This window comes from Mus musculus, chromosome 16 (genome assembly GCF_000001635.26).
Source record: "Mus musculus strain C57BL/6J chromosome 16, GRCm38.p6 C57BL/6J".
In the NCBI taxonomy this organism is placed as follows: domain Eukaryota; kingdom Metazoa; phylum Chordata; class Mammalia; order Rodentia; family Muridae; genus Mus; species Mus musculus.
The window spans coordinates 44763359-44782405 of NC_000082.6; the positions used below are offsets into that span (position 1 = coordinate 44763359).

The 19047-nt window shown below is 40.4% G+C and overlaps 1 protein-coding gene across 1 annotated transcript in view; it reads left to right on the forward strand.

Annotated features, from left to right (window-relative positions):
• Positions 1 to 2377: 2377 nt before the first annotated feature.
• Positions 2378 to 19047, forward strand: part of Cd200r1 (CD200 receptor 1) — a 29242-nt gene continuing 12572 nt past the window's right edge. The window contains exon 1 of the mRNA NM_021325.3: positions 2378 to 2714. Within this exon, the coding sequence (NP_067300.1) occupies positions 2651 to 2714 (64 nt within the window). The 5' untranslated portion in view covers positions 2378 to 2650. The remainder of the gene's footprint in view (positions 2715 to 19047) is intronic.

Genomic DNA, 19047 nt, shown 5'->3' on the forward strand with positions numbered 1-19047 from the left:
TCTTATAGTGGTCATGTTCGTTGTACATCTTCAGAGAGAACTGAAGTGGTAGTAAGCTTCTGGGGCCTTAATGTAAATACCTGTTCTCCTTAAGAAGAGAAGGTGGGGCTTGGGAAAGTTGGGTTGTGGGACTTGAGGGCAGAAGGTGTGAAGAAGTAGAGAGACAAAGTAGACTCTTGGTGAGCCTACTTTATGAACTCCATGGTGTGGAAGTTACTGAGTCAACTCTTACACAGCTGGTTAAAGACTGTGATTTGTTCTCAGATGAGCACACAAGGAGAGAGTCTGAAAGATCACTGCTTGAAGGGGTGGGTGGGGCTGTGAGGGGCAGGGCTGTGAGGGGATGGGAGCTGAACCTGAAGAACTCAGCCAGGCCATTGGCAAGCATGAAATCCTTTGATTGGACACTTAGAAGGTCTCTGAAGCTTAGCTTCAATTTTTTTTTTGTTTTTTTCGTTTTTTATCATTGTTTGTTTTATATCATTAAAACAAATGAAAGTAACTTAAAACAAAAGTAATTAAAACAATTTCGAGGCTGTGAATGTGGCTCAATTTATAGTGTCTTGCCTAGTATGCATGAAACCATGGGTTCATCCCCAGGACCACATAAACTAACTGTGGTAGCACATGGCACAGTATAATCTCAGCATTGGGGAGGTGAAGACAGGAGAACCAGGAGTTCCCAGTTATCCGTGGATACACAGAAAGTTTGAGTCCATCCCATCTCAAAAATAAATAATGAAGAGAAGAATAAAAAAAAAAAGAAAAACAAAATTAAAGAATTTGTTCTCTCTCTGCTGTGTGTGTGTGTGTGTGTATGTTTGTGTGTGTACATGTACATGCCATCGTACAAATGTGAAGGCTGGCTATGTTATCTCACTCTACTTTGATGTAGTTGCTGGGGACTGCAATCAGGTCTACAGGCTTGTGTGGCAAACACCTTTACCTACTAAGCCATTTCGCTCCCCTGATCATCAAAACTTTTTGATGACATGGACAAAAGCTCATGCCATTATAATATCAAATAGAAAAGAAATACAGACACAGCTAAGAAAATGAACCAGTATCATTGAGGTTGCTTGGCAGAGAATTAAGCACTGCTCAGATTGTCCTCAGAACCTACAGTGTCAACAGCTTCTTGTGATGGAAAAACAGTATTTAAATTTAAATGACATGTCTTCAAGTCTTTCTTTCTCTTAAGGATCTTATCTCCTTGTTCCTTTGAATCAGAATGGTGCACTGAGAAAGCTTGAGAGGTGGAGGAGGGTAATATATAGAGTTTAATGTTTGGCAAGAGGGAAGAGGGAATTGCTAACTTTGAAAATTCGTGCTGTTTTATCTTTTTTTCCTGTTGACAATGTTTTCTTCCTCTTCCTGGAGCATTTTGCTCAGGGGTAGGAAATTCTTACCACAGAGGTTTTTTGGTTTTTTTTTTTTTTTTCCTTCTTCTCAACTGTAATCTAAGTTTATACTAACTAGTAACATTACACAGAATTTTTCTGGGAAGTTAGACTCTCAGATCTATGACAACTCAAAGGCGGTTATCTGTGACTACAACAACCTAACTCCTCGAAAGTCAAAGAGAATGGAAATTCAGTACTGAGCCTCCCACAGAGGTCTGCGACTGAACGTTCACTGATGTGGCAAAAGGGACTATGTGAATGTAATTAAATTAAGGATCTTCGGATGAACAGACAATGCTCATTGGACAAATTAATCGCAAAGGACCTTGTAAGAGGAAGGCAGAAGGGTCATCATCAGGCGATCAGCTATGGCAATGGAACACAGGTTAGAATGATGTCCGATGGCCGCAGGCTAGAGCGCAGAGACATCTGGGTGCTGGAAAAGGTCGTGTCTCCAGAAGAAGCAAAGGCCTGGCTACGCCTTGATTTTAATCCCATATCATGACGTTCAGACTTTTGACTCCCGGGCAGTGCATTAGTGCTGTGTTTAAGCCTCTCATTTTGGGATTGTTAGGGTAATAATAGAAATAATAGAAAATAATAGAAAAACGCATTTGATGCTCCCAGCATTATGTGTGGGGTTCCAGACTAGATAGTAATCTCACCATGGCATTTTCAAGTAGAAATATTTATTCTGCATTAAAGACTGAGGAAGGGTATACACACTATTATTATTATTATTATTATTATTATTATTATTATTATTATTATATTGGAGAACTTTCCAGAAATTCATTGTGGTTAGGAAATTTACAAGCACGCGGCGAAAATCGATCGATAACCCTCTTCAGTTTTGAATGGAGGTTTAGACACATCCATCTGTCTTGGGCATGTTCAGAGCCTTACTGTACAGTTTATCTGTGAGCAGCAGGAGAAGAGAAAGAGCCAATGGGCTGAAAGTAACCCACTCAGTCAGCTTCCTCTGTCTTTGCTTCACGGTTCTGCACAGGAAATCCATTGCTGTGTCAAGTCCCAGAGAAGTTTCTTCTCTTCCAAGCCAGACTAAAGCACGCGAGTGGAAGGAGTTGGCAGGCAGGACGGGGCTGCTCCCTGCGGATGGGTTAAGAGGTGCGCTACCACGCAGAAGCCAACCCGAGAGAAGAGGGATCCGGGTTATGGTCACTGCTGCTCCCTTACCTCTGAGGAGAAAAAGTACCGAGTGAGCGGCGGAAAACCAGAAAACCGAAATGTTTTGCTTTTGGAGAACTTCTGCCCTAGCAGTGCTCTTAATATGGGGGGTCTTTGTGGCTGGTGAGTCTGAAATTTTTTGGGGGGTGTGGGTGGGGAGAATGACTAAGGGAGGAGAGACCTGTTCTGCGCAGCATTTAAGCCTTGTCCCTTTTCGCTGGGTAACGCAAGCCAATTTCTGTTGTAGAGATAAGGGTTGCTCCAGATATGGGTTACCTTGTCACCTCTACTTTCTGCTTTGTCTGATTTATTTTTGCTTTGTGTTCTATAATGTCCTCCACTGTCGCTTCCTCATCTCCCCTCCCCCTTCAGGACAGGTCAGGATAAATTAAACACATATTCATAGCAATCAAAATGACATGGGGGTCTCTGTATCTTCTTCTTGGGGAAAACCAAAAACCAAAAACCAAACCAACAACCAGCTATCATCTCTGGTCTCCCTCGCCAACAGTGTAAGTTGGGAACGTATCTTTTTTTTTTTTTCCTGACACTTTTCGTGACTGCAGGCTTTACACATACAGTTACACTGGTGTATCTGTGATGTATATTTGCCTTTATCTTGAAGATATGTGGGCTACAGGAGTCACTTTCTGAATCAGGAGGTGCACGCCTCAATGTCTGCAGTTTTGTAGGAGTTCAATAGAATTTGGGGCTACCGTGCGGGTGTCCTGATTTCACTGTAGAAGGGTGGTGGGAGTTCGTGTAGGAGGCTTTTTCATGTTTCACTTTTAGTAGCTGCAGTAGCTACGAGGGAACAACAGACTTAGCTCTGAAATGTATAGTTTAACAATTTAAAGGAGACACGGTATTTCTTTCCTTTCACCAGAATTCCTTTAAAAATCACATTTTGGTCTATCTTCCAGAAAGAGAACATCACATGATAGTCTTACTGGTGAGCACACGTAAGATAACTATGATCCACCACTGCACCCTTCTGCTGAGAATTTTCAGTTATCTGTTCTTTTTGATGTGCATAGCAAGCCATTGAGGTCAGGATGGAAGAAAGCTCCGTTTCACATAGCTAGAACCTAAGCTTAGGGCGGTGAAGTGCTTTGTCCGCAGTACTTATTTCCATAAGCACCACAAAACATTGGAGTGTGCAGTTTACCCGGATTGCTTTTCACTGAGAGGCACCCATTGTAGCACAGCTGAAAACGCTAAGCTAATTATTTGTTTATAATTTGAAGGGGGGGGGAGTGTCCTGAGTCTTTCAGTAGTTGGGCTTCTCTAGAAAGCCTTTAAAGTCTGTGCAGGATCAATTTGACAGGGAAAGCCCAGTCAGGTTGTGTCAGGTTGTGTATTAGTAGATCAGACAAAAAAGCAACAAAATGGAAACATAGCAGAGTTTGAATTTTGAAAGCTGAAAGGTCCTCCCCCCCCCACCCCCCCTCCCCCAGATAGGGGTTCTCTGTATAGCCCTGGCTGTCCTGGAACTCACTTTGTAGACCAGGCTGGCCTTGAACTCAGAAACCCACCTGCCTCTGCCTTCCAAGTGCTGGGATTAAAGGCGTGCATTGGAGACACTACGTTCTCCAAGTCTCTGAAATCCAAGCTGGCATCAGAAAATCATCAAACGTTTAGAATGCCAATCAGTAAATTACTTCTTTATACACATGCTTTGACATGACAAGTTCACCAAGAATGACTTAGGATTGTGAGTTGAAAGCCAGCCAGGGCTGAGACTTTATGGCTTCGCTTAGTGCTGCTGCCGACAGGAGTAGCTCCCTCTGTGTAAGATCCATTCGCACAGGAGAGAGGGCAGGGCATCAGGGTGAGTGATAGATAGAATGCTCTTGTTTTGCCTATTTACTTTTAAATTTTACTTTAAACTTCAAACCCTGTGGTGTTTATTTAATAAAGCACCCGAGGGGAAGTTAACAAGAATCTAATCTTGTGCGTGGCTGAACGACCTCCATGTTCACAGACTGTGGCTTTTCTTTCTCCTTATTTTGTCCCATTGTCTTCAAAGTTCTTATGTTCAAATTATAGTTTCATGTCCTGATTGAGATCACCCCACCTTTTATTGAAGTTGCTGGTTTTGCCAATATGAGTTGCTAACAAGAAAAAGGAACCAACAATCCTCTACTGTTTTCTTCCCTAAAAGAATTTTGACTCATTTTCCTTGCCTTCCACTAGGGGGCAGGTACCAACAGGAGGAGACACACTGAGCCCTATAGAGATTAAATGCCACATCAGAAAAGCAAGGAACAGGCCTCATCGATTTAACCCCTTTCTTCCTTTTTAAAGTTTGTGCTAACTATACATTTGCCAGTTAGCATAACACATAGGTGTGTTTTCCTTTGGACATTAATGTTCAAGATTCTGGCGAATAAGAATACTAAGAGGTGTGTGTGTGTGTGTGTGTGTGTCTCATGTGCAAGAATGCTGACTAAAAGTTCCCAGCAATCTAAATGAGGGAGATGAAAAAAAAAAGAAATCCTTAAGGAACATTGTAAGTCAGAAAATATTGAAGTAAAAAATGTGAGGAATATTAAAACCATAGTGTGTTGAGAATGTTAGTTTTTTTGGGGGGGTGTTTGAGACAGAGTGTTATAGAAGAGTGGGCCCTGACCCACATGTTTTGGCAGACAGATAAAGAAGATAGATAGAGAAGGAAACTGGGAGGCAGGGTGTGTCACCGAACAGAGAGACCCGGAGGTTCTGTGAGACAATGAGATCCAGCTTGCACGAACAATGTGCTAAATAATAATAATAATAATAATAATAATAATAATAATAATATAATAAAGGATGAGGCTGCTTTCTGAGGCTCGTTAACAGGGAGAGAATATGGATATTGTGCAGTTGATGGTGAGGCCGTCTATTAGCTTGTAAGGAGAAGCAATAATCTCAGGCAGTAGTTTTGGAGAATGTGACAGAGGGATCCTGTTGATTGGCAGTCACACTTTGGAAAGCTTGAATTAGGAGTTGAAGTAGTAGAAGGTTCTGTGCTATGGCATTCGTGGCTGCGAAGGGAACTGTAGAGGAAGGACATGAAGGATGGACATGCCTATCCACCCTGGGGAGAACAGAAAGATCTAGAGTTTGCGCACCATATAGAAAGCAGATGTTCCCTCAAAGGCAAGACAGACGGGCAAATGAGAGATGAAGCACTAGAAATGTTTGTCTTCAGTCTGGGGAGCCATAACTATCTCTGTGTAACAGCGAGCAAGTTCTAGGAAGAGATGGGAAAGGAGACAATATCACCTACAGGGACTATGCTTAGCCTTAACTAGAAGGAAAGAAATGTTCTGAGCTTGAGAAATTAGTTGATACAGATCTTAGATTAGGTGAGGCCAGCTCAAAATGGCTAGAACAAGGTGGAATCAATGAAGGTACTCACTGTGATAAACTAACTTCTCAGTATGACCAGGTGAATGTAAGCTGATGTTGCTACCCAACAAAGCCATCCAGTGATCATCTGACTTTCTATTGTGACTGAAGAATTAATCTATGCAGTCGTTAAAATGTTATCAGTGCACAGCGAGCTTTTGTGTCCTCTCCCTTGATTTGCTAGCTCCTGACTGGGTCTAGAGAGCAGGCCGGAGGGTGTCATGTAGCTTTGGACTGAGTGATGCTAATACTCCCTAAGAAGCAGTCAACATCCATCACATTAAGAAACAATAGATATCACAAATACATGAAGTTTTTATGAGAGTTGACTATGATCTACTCATTTCATTCTTCCCCAAGAACTGATGTCATTCATGCGTTGACGCTAAGCAAAGATTTCAAGGTTTTCATACCTAAAATTTAGATGCCTTGCATGTCTGAAAAGCTAGGCTCCATTTGTTCTGAGAACACAATCTTGTGTGTGTTTAGGGGAAGTGCCCTAGAGAAGTGCCAGCACGGAGACACAACTGGCAGTTCTTCCATTTAGGAAGAAGCGATTTTCTTTAAGCATCTCTGCTGCTCTGAACTGTTGATGCTGTGGTCATCAGCACTTAGTGTGGTGTGGAGTCAGACTTAGATTGGGGTTTTGTGTACAGACATTCCTGCATCTCGGTCACCACTGTCATTGGGCACAGTGGGGAGCCGAGTAAGCTGGAGTTTTGAGAGATTTCACTGATCAGAACACTGGTCATTTATATCTCTGCCATATTCAGTTGTTAGGTGGGCGGCCTGGGGAAGGGCTTGATCTTCAGCAAAGAAACCAAACCGTCCTTTGAAGTCTCTGAAAAATGAAGGCTGTCTACTTACTGCTCTCAGTCATAGGAGCAAGGGCTATCCCTGGCGGGGATTCTGGGAGGCACATTCTTGATACATGCTAGAGTTGCTGCCTCCTATGTTCTGCATCCCTTCATGAAATTCTGAGCCTCTATCTGGTATTATTCTCCAAATCAGTTCTATCACTTTAGTTTTTATTTTACTTTTAGCGGTTAAGAAGTTCTCCCAGTTTTCTTTTATATGAAGAGTTAACTATTTATGTCTGAAATATTTATTTTACTTTCATTACCAAAGCATATATTTGCTGGGGATGTGTAGAATTATGGGTTGATATTGATCTCCCCTCCCCTTTAACACCCAAAAAAATCTCTAATGGGGAGTCAGCCGGTCTCTTACATCATTTCTCTGAATTTAATCTCCGATCTTCTAGGCCTGTTTACGACATTTTGTTCATATTGCTGGGGTTTGGCCACATTTAATCTGACTAACTGTGGTATTTTCACCTGTAAGAAATTACTTAACTTCATTAGACATGATTTCCTCACTTATGAAACAAATAGGCATGATAATATTAGGAGATTAAGAATTTTTAGACAGAAAGGACTCAAGACACTTCTGTATTAAATTCTCCCATCTTGTATGTGGAAACTAGCCATGTTCAAGGAACTGCCAATAATGTCGCCTAATCTTTCAGTGGATGAATTAGTTGGAATGGCTCTGTGGGACCAACAATAGAAGGGAAAGAGCTGAGCAAGAGTCTCTCTGTGTATGGAAGGTTTTAGAGGCGATGCACGGGAAAGAAGAGTCACATTTAAGAGAGAAACAAGAACAATTAGAGGCTTGAGATTCCTGTTTAGGAAAAATAAGTCACAGCCAAAATGAGGCTTGGTCATTTGAACGACGAGTAAGCAAGGGAGTGTTTGGCCATGTGTCAGTACTGTGCTTTGTACTGGTGATACTTGATGAAGAAAGATGTAGCAGGGCTGGGGATGTAGTTCAGTGGCAGGGCACTGGTCTACCATGTACAAGGGTTTAAACTAAACCCCAGCACTTCAAAAAGACAGCCATAGACTCCACTTATTTGGAGCTTAGAATCTGGTAGGGAGGATAGATGTTACACAAATTCTCGCAAATAATTAAAGAACATAAAATATGTAGGAAAATTACAGGATGGCATAAAAGTGTAACCGGCAAATCTGATCTTGTCAGGGCATCAGGTGGTGATGACAGAGTAAGGGCTGTGAGAAGAGCTCTCTGGGGCTGGTGGAACAGTCTCCATGATACACACAGAGAGCTCAGGTAGAACGGGGGTGAGGAAGTGTGGAGATTTAGCAGAAATTCTGGAAGGTGGAAAGGATGAGGGGAGAAGATACTGAGGAGAGAGTAGTTTACAAAGGACCTATCTATGGATGGTGATGCATACCTTCAGTCTCTGCATTTAGGCCCGTGAGGGAGGTGGTATGCTCCACCAAGGCTACATAGTTAGAGCCTGTCTCAAACAAGCAAGCAAATAAACAAAACGTTTTTTAAAATAGAGGTGGCTGGGTGGTGGTGCATGCCTTTGATCTTAGCTTGCAGGAGGCAGAGGCATGCAGATTTCTGAGTTCGAGGCCAGCCTGGTCTACTGAGTGAGTTCTAGAATAGCTAGAGCTGTGCTATCTCAAAACAAAAACAAAAACAAAACTAACTAACTAGCTAACTAACTAACTAACTAACTAACTAACATAAAGGAGCCCTGACTTTTGGGAGAATACCCACACCAAGATGCCCAAGGAGAAAGGTAGCTTACAGAGAGGGTATTGGAGTAGGATGGGAAGGAGACAGAGAAGAAACACGTAGGCATTGTGGTGGAGGTGAAGAAAGGGGCTTCAGAAGGAGAAAGTGACCATGTGTGTTGTTAACTTAGAGAGCAACCAGGGAGAGATGCCCCAAAGATTAGTAAATATATTTAGGAGTTGCTCCACACTGGCAGTATGTGTCATCGTCAACTATGTGTGTATACAAAGAGGTTTTGGCAAGGGAAGTTTTTAAAGGTGGAAAGAGAAGGATTACACAGGATGCTTTCAAACTATCATCATTGCCTGTAAGGAATCATGACATGAGTGGGCTCTGTCCATATTTTCCCATAGTTGTTGGGTAATTGTCTTGTTTTCTGTGTAAGGTAGCAGTGACCTTATGTATGGTTTTACAGTTCTTTTTTTTTTCTATTTTTAATTTAATTTAATTTAATTTAATTTTTTTACCACACATAAGCATGATATTCCTGCCCATCATAACCTTCTGACTTTATTTACTTTATTTGATTTTTTAAAAATGAAATAGTTAATACCAATAATTCCATTTTAATTCTAACTTCCCCAATCTAAAAACCCAGCCAAGCAACCCAGGTGCACAGATACTGCCTCAAAGCCCCAATTTGCCTATAAAGATGAGGGTGACCTCGAGATTGCAGTTTGAGTAGAAGGCGGGGGAGCAGTCAGGTTGCAGCTACTGCTGGGGAAATAAGTGGGAGGAAAATCGATGCTGAGAGCCCCAGCCACTCATTCTAGAAGTCAGGCAGCAAAGGAAGGGGAAGGGAACTGTAGCAATCGAGGAGAGCAGAATCCGCCCCCAGCCCCACCCCCATCGACATTGGTAAACCTGGGAGTGTATTCAGGATACTTATCTGAGACAATGTGGTGACTCAGTAAAAATATCTTTTTGATCTGGGTGTGTTCATGCAGTTTTAATGTATTTAGTAACTACTGTATATATATATATTCTCTTACTTTATCATGAAGTATCTCTTTCTGTCCAACTTATCCATTGCATGCTACAGGAACCTTGACATCCACGATCCTTTCTAAGGTGTCAACAAAAAAGTTGAAGTGGTAAACACTGGCAGATTCCAAATGATTAAGTCTAGCGAGTTTGATTCCCAAAGCAAACCTTAACTGGTTCCTTCTTTGCTGTTTCCTGGGTACTATTGTAATCTAGTACTTTTAAGCTGTGACATACAGAACTAAGTGGTGGTGGCACATGGCTTTAATCCCTGCATTCAGAAGGCAGAGGCAGGCAGATCTATGAGTTCAAGGCCAGCCTGGTCTACAGAATGAGTTCCAGGACAGCCAGGGCTACACAGGTAAACCCTGTCTCAAAGAAAGAAAGAAAGAAAGAGAGAGAGAGAGAGAGAGAGAGAGAGAGAGAGAGAGAGAGAGAGAGAGAGAGAGAAAGAAAACCAACCGAAACACCACCACCACTACCACCAACACCAACAACAACATGTGCCACTGTGAGTCTCCTAAGGAGCTTAAGTTGCTAGAGACACTCAGGCTTTCAAAGGACAAGACACCTGGGCTTTCATGAATCTTAGTAGGTGACACAGATAGAGCTATAGTTAAGAGTTCTGCCCTAGGTCTTTTTTAGTCTCTATGCTGCCTGGATTATCCCTGTTATTCCACAGTCAAAGGATAGTAACTCCTTTCTGATGGGTTCATCTTCAATGTGATCTTTAACCTCCCAGTGATAAGGCATCTGAGACCTTGCTCCATTTATCCTAGCATGCCTAGGGCCCTGTCAGCTACTTAACTGTTACTTGCTTAAACATCCTTCCCATCCCACGCATCCCATGCCTTCTTCCTCCTTTTCAAAAGGAAACCACTTTACTGTTTGCCTCACACTCTTTCAGTACCTCTAAGATCCTGTTTTCCGAGACAGCTTTCTTCATTAACTTCTATGTCTTTCTATCTTCAAGCACACTTGGTCTTCCCCTGTCCTCAGATACTTCCTCAGTACTCAGGCACCAGCTGTTGCTCTATCTCTGTCCCAAGTTTGATACGAACAGGAAACAAAGCCAAGGTCTCATGGCTCCCATCTTATCTAGGGCAGGATTCTTGTCTAAGCCTCCATTTTGTGTACTCAATCATCTCTGCTCTCTAGGTCCCTTTGAGACTGGTTTCCACCCCTACATCTCTACTCAGATGGCTTCCCTTACAGATCTCAAGGGCCGTCACTGAAATGCTTGTTGCCAACTAATAAAGTTCAAAAATAATAATATAATATAATATATATAAAATAATATAATATAATAATAAACTTCAAAAATATCACCCATTTAACTTGGTCTGCATCCTTTGTATCATGAGATCTTCTGGACTTCTCGACATCACACTTGCTTTCTGCTCTGCTGCACCGTTTCCGCCAAGTTCATAGCCTCCAACAGAGCCCTAGGTGCACACTCTTAAAGGTCTGAGTTTGACCTTTTCTCTAGTTTCCATACCACAGACAGACACTTGGCAGATGACGGGCTTAGCTAGCTTGCAGTCACTCAAGGTTAGTTCCCATCATATTTTTAAAGCGTTAAACTAAAACGTTAAACTAGCTGTCAGTTAATGGGAAACTCAGGAGATTTTGCTGCAAATCCTTAATGTAGTTTCTAGAGTTTTTCGGAGGATTAGGTCCAACAAAGTAGCTGACATTTTTAGCACAGTTAGTATTCGAAAACATTTAAAGATGATTATTTTATAGTTTTCAAAGACTTTTCACATGCATTGTTTCACAACATATAGTTAATTTAGCTCTCTACAGATTAACATTTTGGTTATTTTCAGTTTCTTGAGAAATTAGAACCAATACTGGATTTAACATTTTATTATATGTCTTTGCATATGTGATTCTGCATAACTATTTAGTATGTATCCAGTGGCTATTATCCCTTATGGTCATGGGTAATTTATACATATGTCTACAGTATTTGGCTTATGTTAGGGAACAAGTTTTTCTCCATTGACTGGCTTTGATTATTTGACAATTAGAGGTTTCTCCCACTCTCCCCCCTCTCTCCCTCTCTCTCTCTCTCCCTCTTTCTTTCCTTCCTTCCTTCCTTCCTTCCTTCCTTCCTTCCTTCCTTCCTTCCTTCCTTCCCCCCTCTCTCTCTCCCTCCCTCCTTCTCTCTCTCTCTCTCTCTCTCTCTCTCTCTTTCTTTCTTTCTTTCTTTCTTTCTTTTTCTTTTGGCTAAGTCTATATTAGCAGTTGGCACAAGTAACTGACACAAATGGCTATTTTGTTTCAGAAACTGGAATAAAATTTATTATTCCCCACACACAATTATTGCTTGTTTTCTAAATTGTATCTATTTGTTGAATGTGTTGTTTGAATTCTTGTGCCTTAAGCTTTGCTTCTGTAATCATTTTTTCATATCTTCGTTTTGGAAGCTATCTGGGTGTTTTATTTGATCTCCATGCTCTGTCTGACCAGTAGAATTGTTCCAACATGTTTTTAAATGTTTTGTCTAGACATTCATGACTTTGTTTTCTTTCACTCAGCGTTTCCATTGTTTTCCAATTGGTTGCACGCTCTCTGTGTATTTTCTGAGAAAAATTAGCCTTTGTTCATCATAAATGTTGTGAACAATCTCTACAATTTTGCTTGGCAATCTTTTAATGAGGTTTTTTGTTTTTTGGGGTTTTATTTTTTTTTTTTGGCCATGCAAAGGATATAAGCTCTAGAGTTACATATTTCGGTATTTTTATTTATGGTTTCAGCTTTCTATGGGGGCTAGAAAAGTTTCTGGTTAAAGTCAACTGTCCCATTTTACCTGGAACTTTTTTCCTGGTTTCAGTTCTTAAACCCTGGCACCCCCAGGAAGCCTTTCGGCTCTAGCCACATAGGGTCTTATCCATTATCAGCCCTGTTTAAAATTAAAAACCACAAATTACTCACATTTTCTTTCTAGGCTTTAAAAACTTATATTCAAATATTTCTTTCCTTTGTCTGAGGAGTGAGATAGGAACCTGATTTGATTTTTTTCCATGTGGCTATTTTTTAAAATTACATTCACTAATAATGTGACTAAACACCCGTGACTATCAGAGCTTAAGTACCACTAATAATGTTAGAGTCTCAGTTCTCACATGTGTAATTAAGCGACTGAGGTTCTCAGAAACATGTGTAAGATTACAGGGATAATAAATGAAAAGTTAATTTATTGGTTGGTCTTATGACTCAGATTTTGATATCTTCTTTCGTCTGTCTTTGCTGTAACTTTGGGCTTCTATTCAAAATGTTGTTATTTAGCATCTACATAGGTATTGTCTGCTACTAAGTTGGTATTTCTAATAAGAAAAGATAGTTCCATAAAGTCTAAGACTAGGAAATAAATCCCAGATCAGTTGTGCCAATTAGGCTAAGAATATTAAAAATAAAACACACCAATGTGTACTTTTTATTTATTTGCAATTATTTAAATTTTCTCCCATGTTAATGAATACTATGTTGTATATAATATATGACATTTATAAACATAAAGGGATAATTATATATTAAGGACCTAACTAAATTAAAAAGTAGACTATTGTGAGTCTCCCCACCTGCTCTGACAGCAGCAGATTCCCCTGAGGAAATCATCCCCTTTGCAAAAGTCTTGTTTCCTTAATTGTTGTTTCATCATCACATATATGTACCGCTCTGAATAATATAATATCTTTTACCTTTTTGCCTGTTGTGCCTAACAGGAATGTTGAATATTCTGTTTTATAATGGCTTTCAATTGCCCAGTGCAGATGACTCATCTCCATTTACATAAAAATCTATTTTTCTTCTGGATTGAGAACTAAAATTTCTGCATTCCAGGAAATCAGCAAAGTAAGATCCTACTCATCAGCTGGGTGTGGTGGCGCACGCCTTTAATCCCAGCACTCGGGAGGCAGAGGCAGGCAGATTTCTGAGTTCGAGGCCAGCCTGGTCTACAGAGTGAGTTCCAGGACAGCCAGGGCCACACAGAGAAACCCTGTCTCAAAATACCAAAAAAACAAAAACAAAAACAAAACAAACAAACAAACAAACAAAGATCCTACTCATTGTATATGCTGGCTGAGATTCAAAAACCAAAATCATCTCCCTCTCTCCCCCCTCCTTCTTTTTTCTTTTTTGCTATTTTTGTTCCTCGTGTTTCAACCTCCCATTTATTTTATTTTCATATAAGAGGTGAGAGTAATCCATGTGTTTTTTTGCATATGTGTGGTTTATGTGCCTGGGTATATTTATAAATGCAGTGTGTGTGTGTGTGTGTGTGTGTGTGTGTGTATTTATGTGAGTGTGTGTGTGTTGGATCTTCTGGCTAGCTATCACAGACTTCCACCACTTTCCTATCATAGTGTGAAAATCACTGTATTAGAGTAGAACGCAGTGAAGTCATTTGGATGATGATAATCTTAGTCTGAGAACTCTGGACAATTGCCAATTTAATCCCACAATTCAATGAATTTTTATCCCATCCCACTTATTACTCAAAAACATCTTGGAAGAAGGACATTTTTCTAACCTACAGCTACAATACGTAGCTTATAAATGTAGGAAAACACTAAGTCACAATTAGAGTTGCCACATTAGCCTGTACTTGGGTCAGCAGTTCTCCATACCATGGTGACTGTAGTATACTTGTGGGTAGCAAAAGTCACCCTGCAGCAGAGCTTAATAAAGGTCTTAGTGTAGCTGAGGAAAGGCATCTGCCAAGGTCATCTGAATTTCTGGATCTTTTATGGTGAAGATGTGAACCATGAAGTTGCCTTCATTTAAAATAAAACCTTGACCCTGGGGTACTGGCAAATACCTCTAACCCTGCTACTAGGAAGGCAGAGGCAAGTGGATCTCTGTGAGTCTGGGTCTCTGTAGCAAGATCTAGGACAGATCACATTACAAAGAACGGATCAAAATAAATGAATAAATAAAATAAAATGAAACCTTGATTCTCCAGGAGAAACATGTCTGTGATTACAACAGGCTTAGTACCTCAGCTTGTAATGTGCTTCTATATTATACTTGTTCCTTGTTTGTAAAATAAATGACAACATCCTCGAGTTTTCGGAAGGGAAAGCACTGCGCCACAATCCATCTAATTATATAAAACATTCAAGGGAAAAGGAAGACACAAAACTCCCATCTCTCAGGTTCTCCAGCCTTTAGACATAGCTTCCTGCTCCACCCCTCAAATGCTCAGCTTCGCGTGTAGTGTATTAGTTTAGCTTTGAAGGGTGGACAGAAAACAGTTCTGGAGCTTAGATTAATTGGTGAAGAGAGAAATGCTTTAGCTTGGTTTTCCTTAGATATTTCCACTCATTCCTATTGATATTTTTTTGTGTTAAATAACAAATGAAGATGCCAAGCTCTAAATTTATTAATTTTTTGCAGTGATACAGTTATGAATTTGTAGATCCATTTTTGAAAAAACCCAGTTTGGAACTGATTTAAAAGTTTTAATACAAAGTTTGTTTATTAGATTTTTGTTGTTGTTTGATTTTTCGAAATAGTGTTTCTCTGTGCAGCTCTGGGTGTCCTGAAAGTCACTTCGTAGATCAGGCTGGCCTTGAACTCATTTGCTTCCTTAGTGCTGGGGTTAAAGGCATGTGCCACCACACCTGGCCATTTATTAGATCTTTAAACACAAGATTGCATTCCTCTAAAAGACTCGGTAAGGAATGAAAAGGAAGGAAATCTTAACTTTTTGTTTCTTATTTTTACGCACGGGAAATAATAAATGACTCTTAACAGCTGCTTATCTACGGCGCACTCCGTGCTCCATCTGAGCGGATGACAGCTCCCAACCAGGGACTGTTAATGCCGAGGTTTCATGAAGAAATCCCTCTCTTTAGGGTTTTTTGTTAGAGCTTGCCCTAAAAGATGCAGCATTTTGCAACGGATGAAAATTGTTTAATCTCACAAGGAAGTCATGTGCTGTTTCTGAGGGCCTTTTCCTGTCACTGAGGAAGCCTCGCTCCAACTCCGGGTTTGCACAGTCATGCCTTAGCTGTGTGTCCCGTGTGTGGGTGGTATTTGCTTGCTCAGACAAATGACAAAGATGATTTGGGAAAGGAAACTTCTGCTGCTCAGAGTTACTAAGAAGTTTCGCTAACAGTAAAACCAAAAGGCATTCTCCGTTGACGATTTTGACTTAGGTGGAAAAGTTTTCTTCCCTCCGTATTTAAACGCTTCTTTCGGTCCTCACCAAGGTCTTTTTTGTTTTGTGCTTATTTGTGTAGCTATATACTAGTGATAGTACATGTGTTAAAACTTAGGAGTTTCTTTCTTTTCCTATCTTTTCTTTTTTTTAAACAATGTTTTATTTTTATTTATTTATTTGTGTGTGTGTGTGGTTTTTTGTTTTTTGTTTTTTTTGGACAGGGTTTCTCTGTATTGCCCTGGCTGTCCTGGAACTCACTTTGTAGACCAGGCTGGCCTCGAATTCAGAAATACTCCTGCCTCTGCCTCCCAAGTGCTGGGATTAAAGGTGTGCGCCACCACTCCCTGGCACAATGTTTTATTTTTAAATTCACTTATAGACCACCAAATTTCCAGATGGGATTTTTTTTTAATGTATATATCCATGTTCCATTTTGGTTTAATAGCCCTCTGCTCCTCACTTATCTGTCTTCACCAGTCTTACACTTCCACTTTATTCTGTGGAAATAGAGAAACTTTATTTCCCACCCCTTCCCTTAACGCCCCGCCCCGCCCCACCCCGCCCTGCCCCCACCCTCAGTCTGATTGGCTCCTTTGTAGTTTCCTGGCCTTTACCCATTTTTACCTATCTGGTTACACATTTGATAGAGGCCAGGCACCACGTAAGAGAGAGGTCAGATGACATTTGTTTTTCTGAGCCTGGATAACCTTCTGATTATGTTTTCTACTTCCATCCATTTTCCTTTGATTTCCATTTTTTTCCATACAGTCAAACACAGTCTTACGTGTGTATACACTACATTTCAAATAGCTATCCATCCAGGCTGCTTCCAGTTCCTTGCTATGGTAAAGAGAACAGCAGCAAGCATCACGTTCGAGTCCTTTGGGGTCTATGCTCAGGAGTGATGTAGCTGGCTCAGACGGTAGATCCATTTTCAGCTCTCAAGAAGCGTTCACATTTTATTTACACAGTTGCTGCCTTATTTTTTATTTATCAAGAATGAGTAATGTCATCTCTTTCCTTATATCTTTGAAACATTTGTTGTCATTTGTTTTCTTGATGATGGTCGTTCTGACTGGGCTGAGGTGGAGTTTCCTGGAACTGTGGAGGCCAAGCCGGGTGGACCTCTGTGAGTTTCGAGGCCAGACTGTTCTACATAGTGAGTTCCAGGAGAGCCAGGGTTACACAGACAAAAATTTTCCTCAGAAACAACATGAAAGAGAAGAAAAATAGTTTAAAAATCATTTGCTTATGTGTTCTTGTATGCTCCACGCTCTGTGGTGGCCCGAAGAGAACACTGGATCCCCGGAGCTGATGTAGGGGCTGGGGACTGAACCTAAGTTGTCTGGAAGAGTAAGAAGGACTCTTAACCAACGAGCTATATCTTCAGCTCCTAATTTTTTTAAACTATATTTATTCCTGTGTGCATATATGAGCGTGTGTTTGTATGTGTGTCCATCACATGTGCAGGTAGAGGTCAGAGGTCAACTCATGTCGAGTTAGTTCTCTTCTTCCTCAATCTACGTCCCAGGATTGGACTCAAATCTATCTAGCTATTTAGCTACACCACTCTTGGGTCTAGTCCAGCAGGAGTCTAAGTCAGTATATCACACAGATGCTTGCATGCCCATGTTCATTGCTACACTACCCACCACAGCATGGAAGAACAGATACAGAGAAGCAGGTATATGGATGGAATTATGTCACGTGCCACAGAGCACATGGAGCTTGGTATCATGTTAAGTGAAGCATGTTGGGCTGGAGAGATGGCTCAGCGGTTAAGAGCACTGACTGCTCTTCCGAAGGTCCTGAGTTTAAATCCCAGCTACCACACCATCTTTAATGAGATCTGACGCCCTCTTGTGGTGCATCTGAAGACAGCTACAGTGTACTTAGATATAATAATGAATAAATCTTAAAAAAAAAAAGAAGAAGAAAAGAACCATGTTAGACTTTGGAAGATAAACATCTCAGGCTTCTTTCTCATGCAGAATCTAGATTTATATGTATATGCATAGATGTGTGGAAAGAAAGTACCAAAGGGAAAGATCCGGAGGTGGGAAGTCAAACCGAGGTATTCAGGGAAAATAAAGACAAAATCACAAGTTCATTCTTAAATATAGTCTCTATATTTAAACATGTATGTGAATGTGACATATATGTACATGTGTGGGAAGGAGAGTGGAAGAGAGACTATTTGGAGAGGTCCAGCAACATGTGGAAAGTAGGAATGGGCCAAGGCAGTGGAGGGGACCAGGGAAAGGTCTAATATGTACGAGAATGCTATAATGAAACCTATTTTTTATGCTGACTCAAATTTTAATTAAAGACAACGGTCTTCTGTGTATTGTTTCTCATCTGTCTTGTCTCATTTAGCAGAGTCATTTTGAAGATCATCAATGTTGGCTGTTTTTCTTATTGGTTTCAAATAACATTCTACTGTATAGAGAGTTTATACATTTATTTATTTTAAAATGTTGAGTATTTTTTACTTATTTTGAGGACTTATAGGGTCTAGGAATTACTTTTGACTATATATAGTGTGTTTTATCATATTTGACCCATCCCTGACTTCTCCAGGATGTCCTCCATTCATGTTCTCTTAAAAACCAAAAGCAAGACCAAAAATCATTGAGTCTAATTAGTCCTGCCTGTATGCACATGGGAGTAGGGCCATCTAGCAGAGTGTGGCCAACCTACCCAGGCACTGCACCCCTAAAGGGAGCTCACTGTCTCTCCCCTAGTAGCCGTCCACTGTTAGCCTCAGCTAGGTGTGGGGACTTCCATGTTCCTCCCCCTCCACACTGGGGTTTATTCTTATTTTCTTAGTATGTCATATAGTTTTTCTCATTTTATTGATTTCTGATCAAAGATTATTGTTACTTTTTATTTTGTTTCAGGTCCTTTGGGTGAATTTTAAGATGGAAAACAAAATAACCCCTAGTATTTAATGTTTTTAATTTTCTTGTAAGTACTGTGTTAGTTGCTCATCACACATGTTCTTGTATTTCTGCTTTCATCCTGTTAAAACAGCCTCTAACTTCATTAGGGATTTTTTCTTTAACCAGAGTCATGCATTATGATGGGTAATGTTTTCCTAAATATGTGATGTTTTCCTAAATATCTCATTCTCACTGATTTCCAATTTAATTGAGTTCTGATTGGAGGTCATTCTGTATGATTTGAAGTTTTAAATTTTTTTGTGTGTGTACTTGAATGTGTGCTATGCTAGCTCTAAAAATAACTGTTAGTTCAGTGCTACATTACTTTCTTTGCTGCCATGCGATGTCTGAT